Source organism: Salvia hispanica, chromosome 1 (assembly GCF_029641045.1).
Source record: "Salvia hispanica isolate PSC_SH4W2 chromosome 1, Shi_PSC_v1, whole genome shotgun sequence".
In the NCBI taxonomy this organism is placed as follows: domain Eukaryota; kingdom Viridiplantae; phylum Streptophyta; class Magnoliopsida; order Lamiales; family Lamiaceae; genus Salvia; species Salvia hispanica.
This window is the reverse complement of record NC_142692.1, coordinates 29,181,993-29,196,452: the sequence shown is the minus strand read 5'-3', so window position 1 is coordinate 29,196,452 and position 14,460 is coordinate 29,181,993. Positions and strand designations below refer to the sequence as shown.

At 34.1% G+C, this 14,460-nt stretch overlaps 2 protein-coding genes across 3 annotated transcripts; both read left to right on the top strand.

Moving 5' to 3' along the window:
• Nucleotides 1-1,239, top strand: LOC125219652 (WRKY transcription factor 22-like). 2 transcript variants are annotated; one of them, XM_048121684.2, is made up of 3 exons: nucleotides 1-412; nucleotides 483-593; nucleotides 684-1,239. In XM_048121684.2, exons 1-3 carry the CDS (start codon nucleotides 132-134, stop codon nucleotides 913-915), a joined length of 624 nt encoding a protein of 207 aa, XP_047977641.1. In that variant the 5' UTR covers nucleotides 1-131; the 3' UTR covers nucleotides 916-1,239. The 2 variants fall into 2 exon arrangements, with proteins under 2 accessions (XP_047977641.1, XP_047977640.1); XM_048121683.2 differs by having other exon boundaries at nucleotides 2-424.
• Nucleotides 1,240-11,573: 10,334 nt separating this feature from the next.
• On the top strand, nucleotides 11,574-12,547 carry LOC125220009 (late embryogenesis abundant protein At1g64065-like). Its single transcript, XM_048122117.2, has one exon. The coding sequence runs from the start codon at nucleotides 11,624-11,626 to the stop codon at nucleotides 12,287-12,289; it is 666 nt and encodes a 221-aa protein (XP_047978074.2). The 5' UTR covers nucleotides 11,574-11,623; the 3' UTR covers nucleotides 12,290-12,547.
• The last annotated feature ends 1,913 nt before the right edge of the window (nucleotides 12,548-14,460 follow it).

Sequence of the window (14,460 nt, the reverse complement as noted above, 5' to 3'; positions counted from 1 at the left end):
AACTTCACATACTCACTGCTCTCTCTCCAATTCCATAAATAAAATATAGCCCCTGTTTCTCCACCTCTTTAGAAAAACCGTCCATTAATTTCCTCTCTCCACTCCTCAAAAAGTCAGCCCTGCTACAAAAAATGGAGGATGACTGGGACCTTCACGCCGTGGTCAGAAGCTGCTCGACCTCCCAAAACCCCACCAGCTTTACTATGTCCAAAGATCCTTTTGAAGGAGGCACTAGGGTGGAAGAAGATTTGCATCGGCTAATTTGGAAACAGCAAATTCCACCGATTTCTCCCCTCTCTGTTTTGCAACAACTATCATCGTCTCACCAGATTCTACAGCAGCCTCAGCCCAAGCCCAAGCACGAAATCTCCCCCAAAAAACAACACCTTTTTTCCAAACGCAGCACCACAAGGTCCAAAAAAAGGTACCCAAATGTCAAATTTAATCATGGATCTAGTTTCAATTGACCAATTTTATTGCAGGAAACATCAGTCGAAGAAGGTGTGCCATGTCCCGGCAGAGAGCGTGTCTTCCGACGTATGGTCATGGCGAAAATACGGCCAAAAGCCAATCAAGGGATCCCCATATCCAAGGTCTGTTCAAATTTCAAATTTTATTGAACAACAAAAATACTCTCCCTCTTTGTGATTATTTAATTTAATTTTAATTGTTGTGAAAATTAGGGGTTATTACAAATGCAGCACATTAAAAGGGTGTATGGCAAGAAAGCAAGTGGAGCGGAACAAATCCGACCCGGGAAAATTCATCATCACCTACACCGGCGACCACACCCACCCCGTCCCCACCCACCGGAATTCCCTCGCCGGCAGCACCCGCCCCAAGGCCGACTCTAAGAAGCCGGAGGAATCTGAGGTGGACATCGATGACCACGATTTGGGCCCTGCGGAGGGGTAATGAATCGAATCGAATCGATGCTTTTCTTCTCCTTCACTTTTCTTTACGTTTTGTAGCCACCCGACAAGTTTTTTTGTCCGTTGAGACTTGAAGCTAGTACAGAATCTAGAAATCACGGAACTTTTTTTATCTTTACTTCTTCTTTTTTTTCTTCTAGGGAATAGAGTTAAATTTGGCGATGATAAAGAGAAAGGGGAGTAGACAATCTAGAGATGTCTATGAGATGTTGGTTGTATATTTGTGGTACTTGATGTACAGTATATTTATCTCTTCCATTTCTTATTTGTTTATATATACGAGTATGGAGTATTTTTCATGACTTCATTACTCCATGTTATAAGCTTCTGCATTTCATTTAGTACACGAGAAAATCCACTATGACTATTGACTACATTTTAATGGAAACCACCCATGTGAAATCGTTGTTCCATTGTAGAATGGATATGTAATTATTTCTATGTCAGGGCCATTAAATATAGTCATACACACTACGCACTTTAATCTATATCTATGCATGTACAGAAGGGGAAATTGGGGGAAAATAATAAAATTGTCATGATAAAAATTTGGATCATAGTTTATACTCCATGTATAATTTTGATATGTAAATAATTAAATTTTAACTTAATAAACATAATGCAAGATGGAGGTAATAAAGTTGGAGAAGTGAAAAGATTTTTTTGGGTTCATGTTGAAAGAGGGAAAACTGAAAATGTTTTAAAAGAAAATAGTACTAGTAATACTATTGTTTGGACTATAAATATGTTAGTACTATGATATTTGGGTGCTATAAATCCACTCACCAAACAAGTAATATCCCATTACATTTTTCACTCAATTTACTGCGAAAATCTGAATCAGTTTTAAGGTATTCTTAAGCTTTTTTATCAACATTGTTTTAACATGAATTTAGTTTTGTGGTTTTCTCAGCACTTGTATGGCTGTTGTTATGTTGTAGTAGTATATAATATTAATTTGATATCAACAAAATTGAAATTTGATGATTATGTTTTTATGTTGTTATACCAGAAGAAACTGGCCAGTTGACACTATAACACAGCTATAACACAATCCTTCAAACTTGACATATTGATTATAAATAATGAACACAACCTTAGAATAATATCTTAATGAAATATAAATCACGTAATCGAGTACTCCCTCCATCCCAATAAATATGAAACTTTTTTGCTTTTCAGTACGAGATTTTATGTAGTATTGTTTTATGAGGTACAAAATAGAGAATAAAGGAAGAAGAAAAAAAATAAAAATAAAATTTCAAAAAATATTTTACTTTTAATGGGATAACTAAAAATGATTAATGCAAATAAGAGACCTCATACTCAAAAGTCAAGATAGCCACAGACATGCACCACAGTGAGTCAACGAAGGACATAGAGTACATTCGATTAACTAATTAAGGATTGTAGAACAGGCCGCCAAGGCCATGTATCTTGGGCTACTAAAATCTGAATCTATTCCCGTCCATGTTGAGCCCATAGCCCATGGGCCTATCCAGCACTGCCGTACGCCCATAGTTTATTAATTTGATTTTTAAAGTGTCTGGAATGTGTATTCACTGTACTACTACTACATGCTTTTCACAAAATAGTCAATTATTATTAATGTTCACACTTTTCATTATTATAAATGTACTTTTTTATTATTCCCTAAATATAATGTGATACTGCATTTCTTTTATGAACTACTTCTCCTTGAGTACGCCATAATAAACTAATGTACATTGTTTCATACGTTTATTTAGTGTAAAATATGAAAATACGTACGCTGTACGACACCATATGGATTCTAAATTCTAAATGCTTTGACTGCTGATATCGTCAATAACTCGCAAATGCAATTTAAAATTCCAAAATAAAACAAGATTTACTGCGCAGAAATACTAAACTATAGGGTCATATTAACTAGGAAAACGGTGAGTTGTCAGCATATAGAGAAAGCAACGTGTTTGGTCATATTTGCAACTTTTTCAACAGTCCATAAATATTTAATTGTCAAGTCTGAAGGAAGGTTCGATTTCTAGCTACTGATATAGTACTATATGCTTGGAATGTGTGAAATTTCATGAAAATTAATATGTTCAACAGTTGAAGGATGGTTCTAACTATTACTAGTATATAATGCTTGTGATTGAAAATTATATTCAAAATTTTTTAAGTGGGGAATGAAAGGTGCAGACTTTGATTTTTTTATAATTCACAATATACACGATTAAGTTTTTATTTTCACAGCTAAGATTTGTCATCCATTTTTTTATATAAAAAATTCTTAAAATAACCAGTTAATAGAGATTAAATACAATAATACATGAAGTCCTGAGATCAGACAAAGTATACCAAATCAAAATCCTAAATGCATAGAAAAATGTGTTTATCAAACGGTACAGCTCCAAGAAAAGAGAGAAGGAGGTACATAGTTTGTTTTTCTAATTCAAAGGCATTTTTAGAGCATCCCTATCCGTGCTCTTAGCTAAGAGCACGGAAGTGGGTCCGGACCCATTTTTACTGTTTGTCCTTAGCTAAGAGCACAACACCCACATCCGTGCTTTTAGCTAAGGACAAGCTAAAAGGTCCCACCATTCTATTATTCAATTTAAATAAAAACATTTCCACAATATTAAAATGCATTAAAATATCCGAAATACTATTACAAATTACAAAATAATTAAAAATTACATAATTAAATCCTAAAAATTAAAAATTACACAAATAAAATCCTAAAAATTAAAAATTACACTACTCGTTGCCGAATTTCGCCCAAATGTGATTGATTAGATCTTTTTGTAGCCCAGTGTGGGCTCTTGTATCGCGCATTGTGTGTCTTCTTTCCATCCTCTCGTTCACCGTCGTATGCACACCTCGGCGTGGGGGAGACCTCGCGGTTGAGCCTCCGGCTTCATCCTCGTCGTAAAAGTTACCCGCCATCGGTCCTTCGTCAGCTATAATCATGTTGTGCAAGATAATACACGTGTACATGATGTCGGCGATATTCTTAACGTACCAAAGCCGAGAAGGGGACTTCACAATGTTGAATCGGCCTTGAAGGACACCAAAAGCTCTTTCGACGTCTTTCCGAGCAGACTCTTGACGCTGCGCAAAAATAATCCGTCTTTGCTCTTGTGGATTGCTGAACGACTTCACGAAAGTCGACCACCTTGGGTAGATACCATCGGCGAGATAGTAACTCATGTGGTATGCATTTCCGTTGACGGTGAAGTCGATCGCCGGTGCTACACCATTCAAAACATCATCGAAGAGTGGTGAAGAATATAACACGTTCAAGTCGTTGTTAGATCCGGCAACACCGAAATATGCATGCCAAATCCATAGGCGGTAGTCGGCGACCGCTTCAAGGATAAGCGTTGGGCCGCCACCTTTGTGGCCGCTTAAGTGTTGCCCCCTCCAAGCAGTCGGGCAATTCTTCCACTTCCAATGCATGCAGTCAATGCTGCCTAGCATACCGGGAAATTCGTGGACTGTTTCGTGAAGACGAAGCAACCGTTGACAATCGTCGGTGGTGGGTGCCCGAAGGAATTCCTCGCCGAAAGCAGAACGAACGCCGTCGCAAAAATTCTTGAGGCATAGGATTTCAGTTGACTCACCGACATGCAAATACTCGTCGAAGAGGTCAGCCGTTTGCCCAGTAGCAAGTTGTCGGATGGCACAAGTACACTTTTGCAACGCCGTGAGACTTTGCCGACCGGTTGCGTCTGCACCTTCTTGAAAATATTCAACGCGGGTGGACAATGTGTTGACAATACGCATAAACAACCGTTTTGACATGCGAAAATGGCGCCGAAAGTAATCTTCTGGATACCGCGGCTGGTCGGAAAAATAGTCGGCAACGAGCCTTTCATGGGCTCCCTCTCGTTCACGAGGGATGTAGCGACATTTTGCTCTAGTTGGTTGAGGAGGAGGGGCGGGGGTATTGGCGGCGACATAGGCTTCATAGGCGGCACGATATTGTTCATAATTTTTTGTTCTTCGCGCTCCGCTTCCGCAATGAGATTGGTGAAATCCATTTTTGAATTTTTTAGAGAGAGTTTGGGTGAGAGAGGATGATGTAGATGATTTAGTATGAAAAAGTATGAATGCGAGATAATTTGATGTGAAAAGTGGATGATGAATGTGTGCATTTATAGATGATTTTGGGATTAAAAAACAAAATCATAAAAATTCAAAAAAAAAAAACGTTTATAAACGGCTCTATTTTTTTGGGAATCCAAAAATATATATTTTTAATTTTTTGATATTATTTCGAATTATTTATGAATTTTTTTTAAAAAAATATAAAAATCAAATTTGCCAACGGCTAAGCCGTTGGCCAATCATAACGTGCCACGTAGGGCTGCTCAGCGGCACGGACGGACGAGCATCATTGGCGGACGGACGACACCGTGCTCAGCGGCACGGACGGACGAGCACCGCAGCCTTCACCGCTCCGGTGCTCTTAGGATTTTTTTCAATCCACGTCAACAAATTTTTCTTCATCCCTTCTAATTCCATGTCAGCCGAAGAAAAACACGCACATTATCCGACTGCCACGTCAAAAATAAGATCGTCGAATTTTTTTTGCATAATATTTTTAACCTAAAAATGATACATTGAGTATTGTTCGGATTACTAATTGTTGAGAGATATTTAAATAATAATGTCAAATGATTAGCCAAAATCATTTATTCGGCTTATATTATTTGATGTGATTTTGTTAGATGGTGGGTATGTGTCATGTTTGACTTCGATTTAAATAAAACTCGACCAAATGAAAAAAATCACAATTTGATCTTTGACAGTAAAACGTGGTTTGTTTTTCTTAGCAATCACACCCAACGACTACTTACCAACAAACAACAAATTATTTGACTAAAATTAATTTTTTAGGCTCAAACGTCAAAACATTAATTTTCTTTATTCTTGAAATTAATTTTCTGTATTTTAAGTCTGAGCTTTTATTTAATTTTACCGCTAAATTTTCAATAATGAATTAACGGCAAGGACTGCATTAATATCTTATGTATGTGCACACCGATGCGGAATTTATTAACTTTATTTTACCATAAATTATATTTAATACTCCCTCCGTCCCACATTTGTAATAACATTTAGTTATGACACGGGTTTTAAGAAATTGGTGGAGTATGTAATTAATGAAATGAGAGGTGGAGTGTGTAATATATGAAATGAGATGGTAGAGTGAGATGATGGAGTGTGTAATAAATGAAGTGAGATGATGGAGTGTGTAATAAAAAAAGTGAGTTGGTTGAAGGTGGGTCCCTCTTTGACTTTTTGATTTTTTATTTTTGTTTTGATTTATTTTAATATAGATAATGACATTTGGGTGTAATTTTAGTGAATAATAGGGTAAAATTTTATGTGCAAATATGGTAAATTCTAAATGTTACTCCAAATGTGGGACGAACTTTTATGGCAAAATTTTACTACAAATCTGGGACGGAGGGAGTACTTAATAATTAATTATATTACTAATCAATTCGTTTGTTTTCAATTATAATATTAATGCAATTTATTATTATTAATTAATATGATTTCCTGTGTTAGCATAAATTTTGAAATAATGTGCCCCTATAGCTATATATTTAAGAGAAGAGAGACACAACTACACCGATTAACAAGCTCATTAAGAACAACCGTCAAGACCTCAAACCAAGTCTTCTGCTAATAACATAGGTCCAAGCTTGATTCACAAGCTGGTCAAATAGAATAAGGTTGTCTTTGTGAAGGACTAACTCACCATACACATAATAATCAATGATAGAAAGAAAGAACACATAAGATCCCACGTAGAGAAAAGGAGAGCATGAAGACTAGAGAGATAGAGAGTGCATAAAGGTGTCGTTCGGTTGAGATGACTCATTATTATACGATTATTCACCTAGAATTAAGTTGTAAGATTATTTTAGTTAGAGATGGGTGACTATAACTTAGTGCGGATCCATGATTCAAAAACGGAGGAGGGGGGAGGGAATATACATTACTAGCTTGGTTTAGAGTGGACATGGATATTTTTTCGGTCTTCGGGGCGACATCGAAGGCAAAGGGAGGGGACGGACATGGCAATTTTCCATCCGAATAAGGGGAAATTAGTCGCTCGAAGGGGACGGCTGCTCCTAGATCTACCACTGTTGTATATGACTAATTATCAAATAAGAAAATCTATCTAGGATTAAGTTGTGACATTAAATCTTATAAACCAAATAGATGGGGTAGAAGCAGTGGCGGACGCAATTAATAACAAGGGGGACAACTAGGGGTGGGTAAACGGTTTTCGGTTATTCGGTTAACCGAGAACCGGAATCGGTCGGTTTTCGGTTATTCGGTTAACCGAGAACCGGAATCGGTCGGTTCTCGGTTAACCGGTAACCGAAATTTATGGTGTTCGGGTCGGTACCGATTTTACATTTTGCTCCAAGTCGGTTATCGGTGGTTATAATCGACCGGTTATCGGTACCGATAACCAAAATTAAATTAATTTTTATTTCAATTATATATTTATTTAATACTAGAAGAAATTGCAATTTACTTTCAAACTTTGTCACAATGGAAGAAATTGTAATTTATATCTAAATTTTATCAAAGTCTCGTATTGCAATGTCAAAAAAGTCCATTTTAATTTGTGCCACTATCAATTATAGTATTATACTTATAAATTTATATCTCAAAGTCAATAAAGCTCTTAAGCATTACTATTTTAAAAATAGAATATCCCTTCACTAATTATTGGAAAAAAGTTTTTAAATTATAGATCATGTAAAGTTTAAGTGTTCTAAAGTGTCTAAACAATTTACGTATTACTTGTAAATATTATAATAATAATAATAATAATAATAATAATAATAATAATAATAATAATTAAAAAAATTAGATGAAAAGTTAAAAGTTAAAACCATAAACAATTTTAATTTCAATTATATTTTTAGTTAATATTAGAAGAAATTGTAATTTACTTTTAAACTTCGTCACAATAGAAAAAATTGTAATTTACTTCCAAATTTTGTCAAAGTCTCATATTACAATGTCAAAAAAGTCTATTTTAATTTGTATGACTATTAGTTATACTAATACTATCTCAAAGTTTATAAAGTTTATAAATATTATTTTAAAAATAAGATCTCTCAAAGTCAATAAAGTGCTTAAGCATTACTACTGTTTTAAAAATAGGATAATCCTTTACTTATTATTGGATAAAATATTTAAATTTTAGATCATTTAAAGTTTAACTCTTTTAAAGTGCCTAAACAATTTATGTATTATTTGTAAATAATAATAATAATAATAATAATAATAATAATAATAATAAAGTAGATAAAAGTTAAAACCATAAACAATTTTAATTTTAATTCGGCTAGTTCGGTTATAACCAATAATCGACCGGTTCTAACCGAGTCGGTTAATTAAGTAATCGAATTTGTGATCGGGTCGGTTCCGGTTAGTTTTTTGATGAAATTTTGGGGTCGGTTAACCGACCAAATAACCACCTCTAGGGACAACCATATCCCGAAAAGTGTGAATAACCTTGTGGTAAAATGCTAATTTATTATTGTTTATTTAGCACCCGAGTTCCAGTTCTGTCTGAAGCGTTTTTTGTTAATCTTTTCGCCGTTTTACTTTTGTTGCATATGATTGAATATTGATCATTAATTACTATTATGTTTCTAAATCATGTATAATTAAATATGAAATTTATTTTTTTCTCAATATTTATTACAAATAAAAGCTATGTACGGTTGGATATTTATTTATGATTTCTAATTATGCTCATTTTAAAATTATATAATTATATAGTATGATGTACATAGTTTTTGTTTTATTTTAAATACTGAAACTTATCAAGCAATAACACTAAAAATAATCTATTTTTTATATACAATGAAATGACTCATTATCGACATAGTAGAAGCAGAAATATCGAATTAATTTTTTTATCTCCAAGTTGATTTAGTTATCTATCGCACTCCCAATCTAAAATTTCTGGATCTGCAACTGTGTAGAAGGTCTCCTCATTCAATTATGAGATAAAATAGAAGGGTGTAGAAGGTCTCCTTATTCAATTATGACATATAATCTTGCATACTAAATAGTTTCAAAGAGAACAAATTGCAATGAACTCTCGCACCAAATAGAAGGGTGTAGAAGGTCTCCTCATTTGTCATGGTTGGAGAACCAGATAGGGCAACCGGGTTTTGGTCTCGAGTTTTAGATAATAGACCGATTTGGGCTACAATTATCTTAAGAGGAGTGTTATATTGCTAACTCATAACTTAATTGCTCACTACAACTAAATAATAGTCATTAGATATTCAAATTAAGGGCTTAGATCATTAATCCCTAAATGTCAATACGATCAACGAAAAACGTCAATAAGGTCATATGATTAATTCCAAAAAATATCAATAGGGGTATTAATGTCAATTAACTACATGTTTAGTTATAACTAACTTTTAAAAGAAATCTCAAAACTTAAAATTCATATAATATATATCAAATTAAAGATAATTTCATAAGGATTCTAACGATATCATACATGCATATATTCTGACGTCAAAATTTGAAAAAAAAAATTGAAATTTTTTAATCTTTTCGTACAAGCAGAAATGTCAACAAACTATATAAAATATGTCGATATAATACATGTAGAATGTCAATATAAGCACCCGGTTAACATTCTTAAAGCATTGTGTTGACATTCTCAAAGCATTGTGTTGATATTTTCGGAACACTATATTGACATTTTTATCCAAAACCCTAATTTGGAGTTTTTATTTATCTTTTTCGATTTAATTAATAAAAATGAAAATTACACGTGGCAAATTGTAGACCAAACGTTTCCTAAAATCCTATAACCTTAAATTAATTGTAGTTAGCAATTAAATGATTAGTTAGTAATTGATCACTCCCAATTGGCGTAATAGGTCCCCACTCAATTAATTCCTTTTGACTATATCTTCAAATGAATAATCAACACTTTTATATATTCTACGTGTAATTCTAAAAATAATTCTCAGCTGGGAGAATAATTAGGTGCAAATATACATTAATTAGTAAGTTTCTGTTTAATTAACTGATAAGTACTCATTTTTATTAAAAAAAATTCAACCGCCTTTACTCTATTACTTTACAATTTTATATTTAAACTCATACTCTTGTCCAATATCAAAATTTTTGATAGTGGACGGAGGAAGCATTATATCTTAGAGTTTAATAGCTCATTCACCTCGATTCAGAAATGAAGGAGTAACAAATACACGCAAATTCAAGTGAACGAAAAATTTGTATATACCTTTAATTCCAAAAAATTTCTAACGACTTCTTAATTTTGTACATGTTGATGTACATAATGTGCAACGAGCTCCGATTCAAAGTCAACAATTTGGTTTTTTAATGGCTTCGCGCCTAATTTAATAAAGTAGATTACTTACTACTAAATATCTTGCTTGCCTCGGTATTTTACAGACACGGCTCGTAATATATATACTATTAAGTCATTGTCGTAAGTAATATTTATATATTGATTTTTATTATGTACATATAAACTCTATTATAAAAACTATGGGTATTTAATGTTAAAATTTTTATTTATCTTGATATTTAAAGAATCATTCTATATCTAAAGGTTCACTAACATTATGGTGAAAGTTACTAAGTAAATACATAAGTATGGTTTTCATAGAAAAAAAGAAGAGAGACGACAAATAACAAAATTCATTAATTGTTTATATATTGTATTTGACTGACTCTATACTATAAAGTGGTTTTTTTCAACTTAATACAGCAGCCACATTCATTCCGGTATATAAAAATTTGGACTTGTGAAGATATTTTGTACAAAAATTTCCCTTAAGTCCGGATCGATCACTCAATCGTGAAGTTACGTTTCTTAAAAAACAATTGCATTATACTCCCTCCGTCCCAGATAATTCGATCCAATATTCCATTTCGGGCTGTCCCACATAATTTGTCCCACTTCACTTTTACCATTTTTGGTAGTGGACCTCATATTTCACTAACTCATTCCTACTCACATTTAATTATAAAACTAATACTTTAAAAGTAGGACTCACATCCCATCAACTTTTTCAACTTACTTTCCATTAGATTTCTTAAAACTCATGTCGGGTCAAAGTGTCTCAAATTATCTGGGACGGAGAGAGTAATATAGTATTTGGACTTAGATAATGGAGTTAGTAAAGATATGCACACTGACTCTAGATGCATCAAGTTAAAGTTGATAACTTTCAATTCCAATTAATACTACTCCTGTTTCTTAATTTCTAATTAAATTTGAATGATAAATACTTCATGTGCCCGTCATTAATTTGCTTAATTTGTCATTTTAGTTCGTCCACCAACTTTATATCATCATATTCTTTCCTATAAAATTTATATTGTATAAAAACTAATATTAATTTTATATTTTTGTAACTTTTTACACTCATTTTGCATTACAGTTATTAAAATATAAGTGAAGAGTTAAAGAGAGCCAATTTAATTTGATTAGAATAGATACACTCTAATCATGTATAAAAAGGTCAAAGCATGAATTCAACACTGGCATGCCACAATATTTAATAGCTTACACACTCCATCCGGCATCCACAGTCACTATATAAATATAAAACCATACCAAACAAAAGATATTCCACAAATTCAATTCAACTCTCTCCATTCCAATGGTGGAAACCTCCGAGCAAATCCGGCCGCTAGCCCCCGCCTCGGAGCGCCCCACCAGCAGCGACGACGAAGCCGCCACCACCCCTGGCAAAAACCACCGCAGGCGCCGGCTCCTCCGGTGCTGCGGCTGCGTGGGCGCCGTCCTCCTCATCCAAGCCGTAGTAATCGTAATCCTAATCTTCACCGTCTTCAAGGTGAAGGACCCCGTCATCCGTCTCAACGGCGTGACGGTGGACCGCCTCGACCTCATCAACGGCACCACCACGCCGCGGCCGGGCAGCAACATGTCGCTGACCGCTGACGTGTCGGTGCGGAACCCCAACTACGCGTCGTTCAAGTACCCTGAGACGACGTCGTCTCTGTACTACAGGGGGACGGAGATCGGGGAGGCGCGGGGCCCTGCGGGGCGGGCGAGGGCGAGGCGGACGGCGAGGATGAACGTGACGGTGGAGGTGATCGCGGATCGGGTGACGGGGCAGCCGGAGCTGGGATCGGATATCAATTCGGGGGTGCTGACGCTGGGGAGTTACACGGTGGTGGGAGGGAAGGTCAAGATTTTGATGGTGAAGAAGCATGTGAGGGTTACTATGAATTGCTCCTTGACCGTTAATCTTACTACCCAGGCTATTCAGGACCAGAAGTGTAAGCGCAAGCTCAAACTCTAGATTACTTCACTCAATTTTATACTATCTTTTTACACTTTACACAGCCTTATTCATATTGTATTTGTGTGTATATACATAAGTTTTTTGGTAGATTATTGGAATCATAGAATTCCATTTATATGTAACAGGGGACTGGGGAGGTGGGGATTTTAATTTTTTATGCGTCCATCTTATTTAAACAGATTACTTGTAGTAATCTATACTGCCCATTATTGTCGCGACTGTTTTCTTTCTTTCTTTAATTACTTTTTAAATTTATTTTGGCTTGGTTTATAACTAAATTGATACTACTATATATTAAGGCAAGATTATCTTTAAAATGAGAAATTGAGAACTTATTATTCTACACCACACAACTGAACAACTGATATGTTTTGTGTTTTCAACTGATAATTTATCATTTTTTGGATAGTTCTCAACCAAACTGTTCCCTATATTGAGAAACATATACTCCCTCTATCTTCCAGATTTTGTCACAGTTTGATCGGACACGAGTTTTAAAAAATGTAATGAAAAGTGGGTTGAAAAAATTGATAGGATGTGGCACGAACGAAAATGAAAAAATGTGACAAAATTTCACGGACGGATGGAGTATCAATTGAAATGTGATGAAAACGACACACGCATGGTAAAAATTTAGCACCATTTTATTAATACACTTTATATTCGGTACCATTTTTATTAAAAAAAATGATTCAGTTGACAAAATAAATGTATCCAACAATCCAATTCAATTTAGAATAAGATCAAATCTTGCTATTGGGCCAAATATAAGTACTACTCATATAAGGCTGGTAATCTATACATATATAAAAGCCGAGTTTTGGCTTTAATTTGAATATTTATAAGTTTTGGTCTTGAATTTTAATAATTATAAATTTTGGGCCAATTTGGATATTTATAATAACTAATGAATATTTATGTATAATTGCCATGATATAATATAGGCCATAAACGGTATAACTAATGAATTTAGACTATAAATAACAGTTACGAATGTTTACGTGTTTTAGATTTGTGGTAAGGAACGTTTCCTTGATCTTCATATCAATTAGCACAATATAGCTCTCCATTAAAGATTATATATAAGTTATCTTTGAGCCTCTGATACAATCAATTTTTAAAATAAATTTTGGATTTTTAATACAATTTTTGATTGGAGTTACAAATCTTAATTTGTGTGTCGGTTAGCCAGTTACAAATATTATAATTAGTGTAACTTATTGCAACTAATTAGCGTCTATTATAATATGCGCAAAAACGCTTGGTCTCCCTTTATTTCAAAATTAATTAATTTTCGTTATTATACAGTCAATACTAATTAATAGGGTTGAATGGAAGAGACTTTTAGCACTATAAAACAAATCAAATCTCTAAAATTACTCAATCGCAAAACAACATCTATCGATTAAAATTTAAAAATATCTTGCGACGCCAATGAATTATCTCAAATCTCATCTTTATAACAACTTATTGAAAGTGGTAAAGACTATATTCCATATATGCATCATCCTTTCTACTCATCAATTGTTAATTATTATTTATAGTTTTAACTTTTAGTAATTTTCTGTTTGTAGTTTAGTGATTTTCAGTTTGTCTGACTTGCTTTCTAACCAAGTTCAGATTAATAACAATTTGCAGCATCCGAGAATTCCGAATGATTCTTAGAGATGTTTACTTACAGGTTGCAACTGTTTTGATTGCATGAAACAATGTCATTTGCAGCATCTGAGAGCTCCGAATTCGGATTGGATTCCGTTCCCCAGCCACATTGTGGCACTATATTGGCCGAATTTTAGTACTCCATAATTTGATTTATTTCATTTGTAGAAGCAATTTTTTGTCTCAATTTCTTTCCTATAGATTATAGATGGAGGCAATTAAACTTGCCTTATTGACGATGAACGAAGAAGATATAGGGTACTGAATACAGATCGAAGCGATTTGGGAGAGGAGATAAGACGAGGAGGCGTATTCAAGCAGAAGAGAAGATGCCGACAGATTCTTTTAACTAACCTAAATAAATTTTAATTATTTTCAAATTAAGTGTTGCAAATCAAATAACGAGAAGGAAATCAAAATTGGAAAATGCTGATAAATAAATTAGGAGAACGAAAAAAAAAGGAATTCGAAATTAGTTGTTGGAAATTACACCTTAAATTCAAACTGTA

Excerpts from the sequence above, each read along its gene's own strand:
- LOC125220009 (XM_048122117.2), top strand. The coding sequence starts at position 11,624 with ATGGTGGAAACCTCCGAGCAAATCCGGCCGCTAGCCCCCGCCTCGGAG.
- LOC125219652 (XM_048121683.2), top strand. The coding sequence starts at position 132 with ATGGAGGATGACTGGGACCTTCACGCCGTGGTCAGAAGCTGCTCGACC. Across the intron at positions 425-482 it reads ACCACAAGGTCCAAAAAAAG|GAAACATCAGTCGAAGAAGG; the intron begins GTACCCAAATGT and ends ATTTTATTGCAG. Across the intron at positions 594-683 it reads AAGGGATCCCCATATCCAAG|GGGTTATTACAAATGCAGCA; the intron begins GTCTGTTCAAAT and ends TGTGAAAATTAG.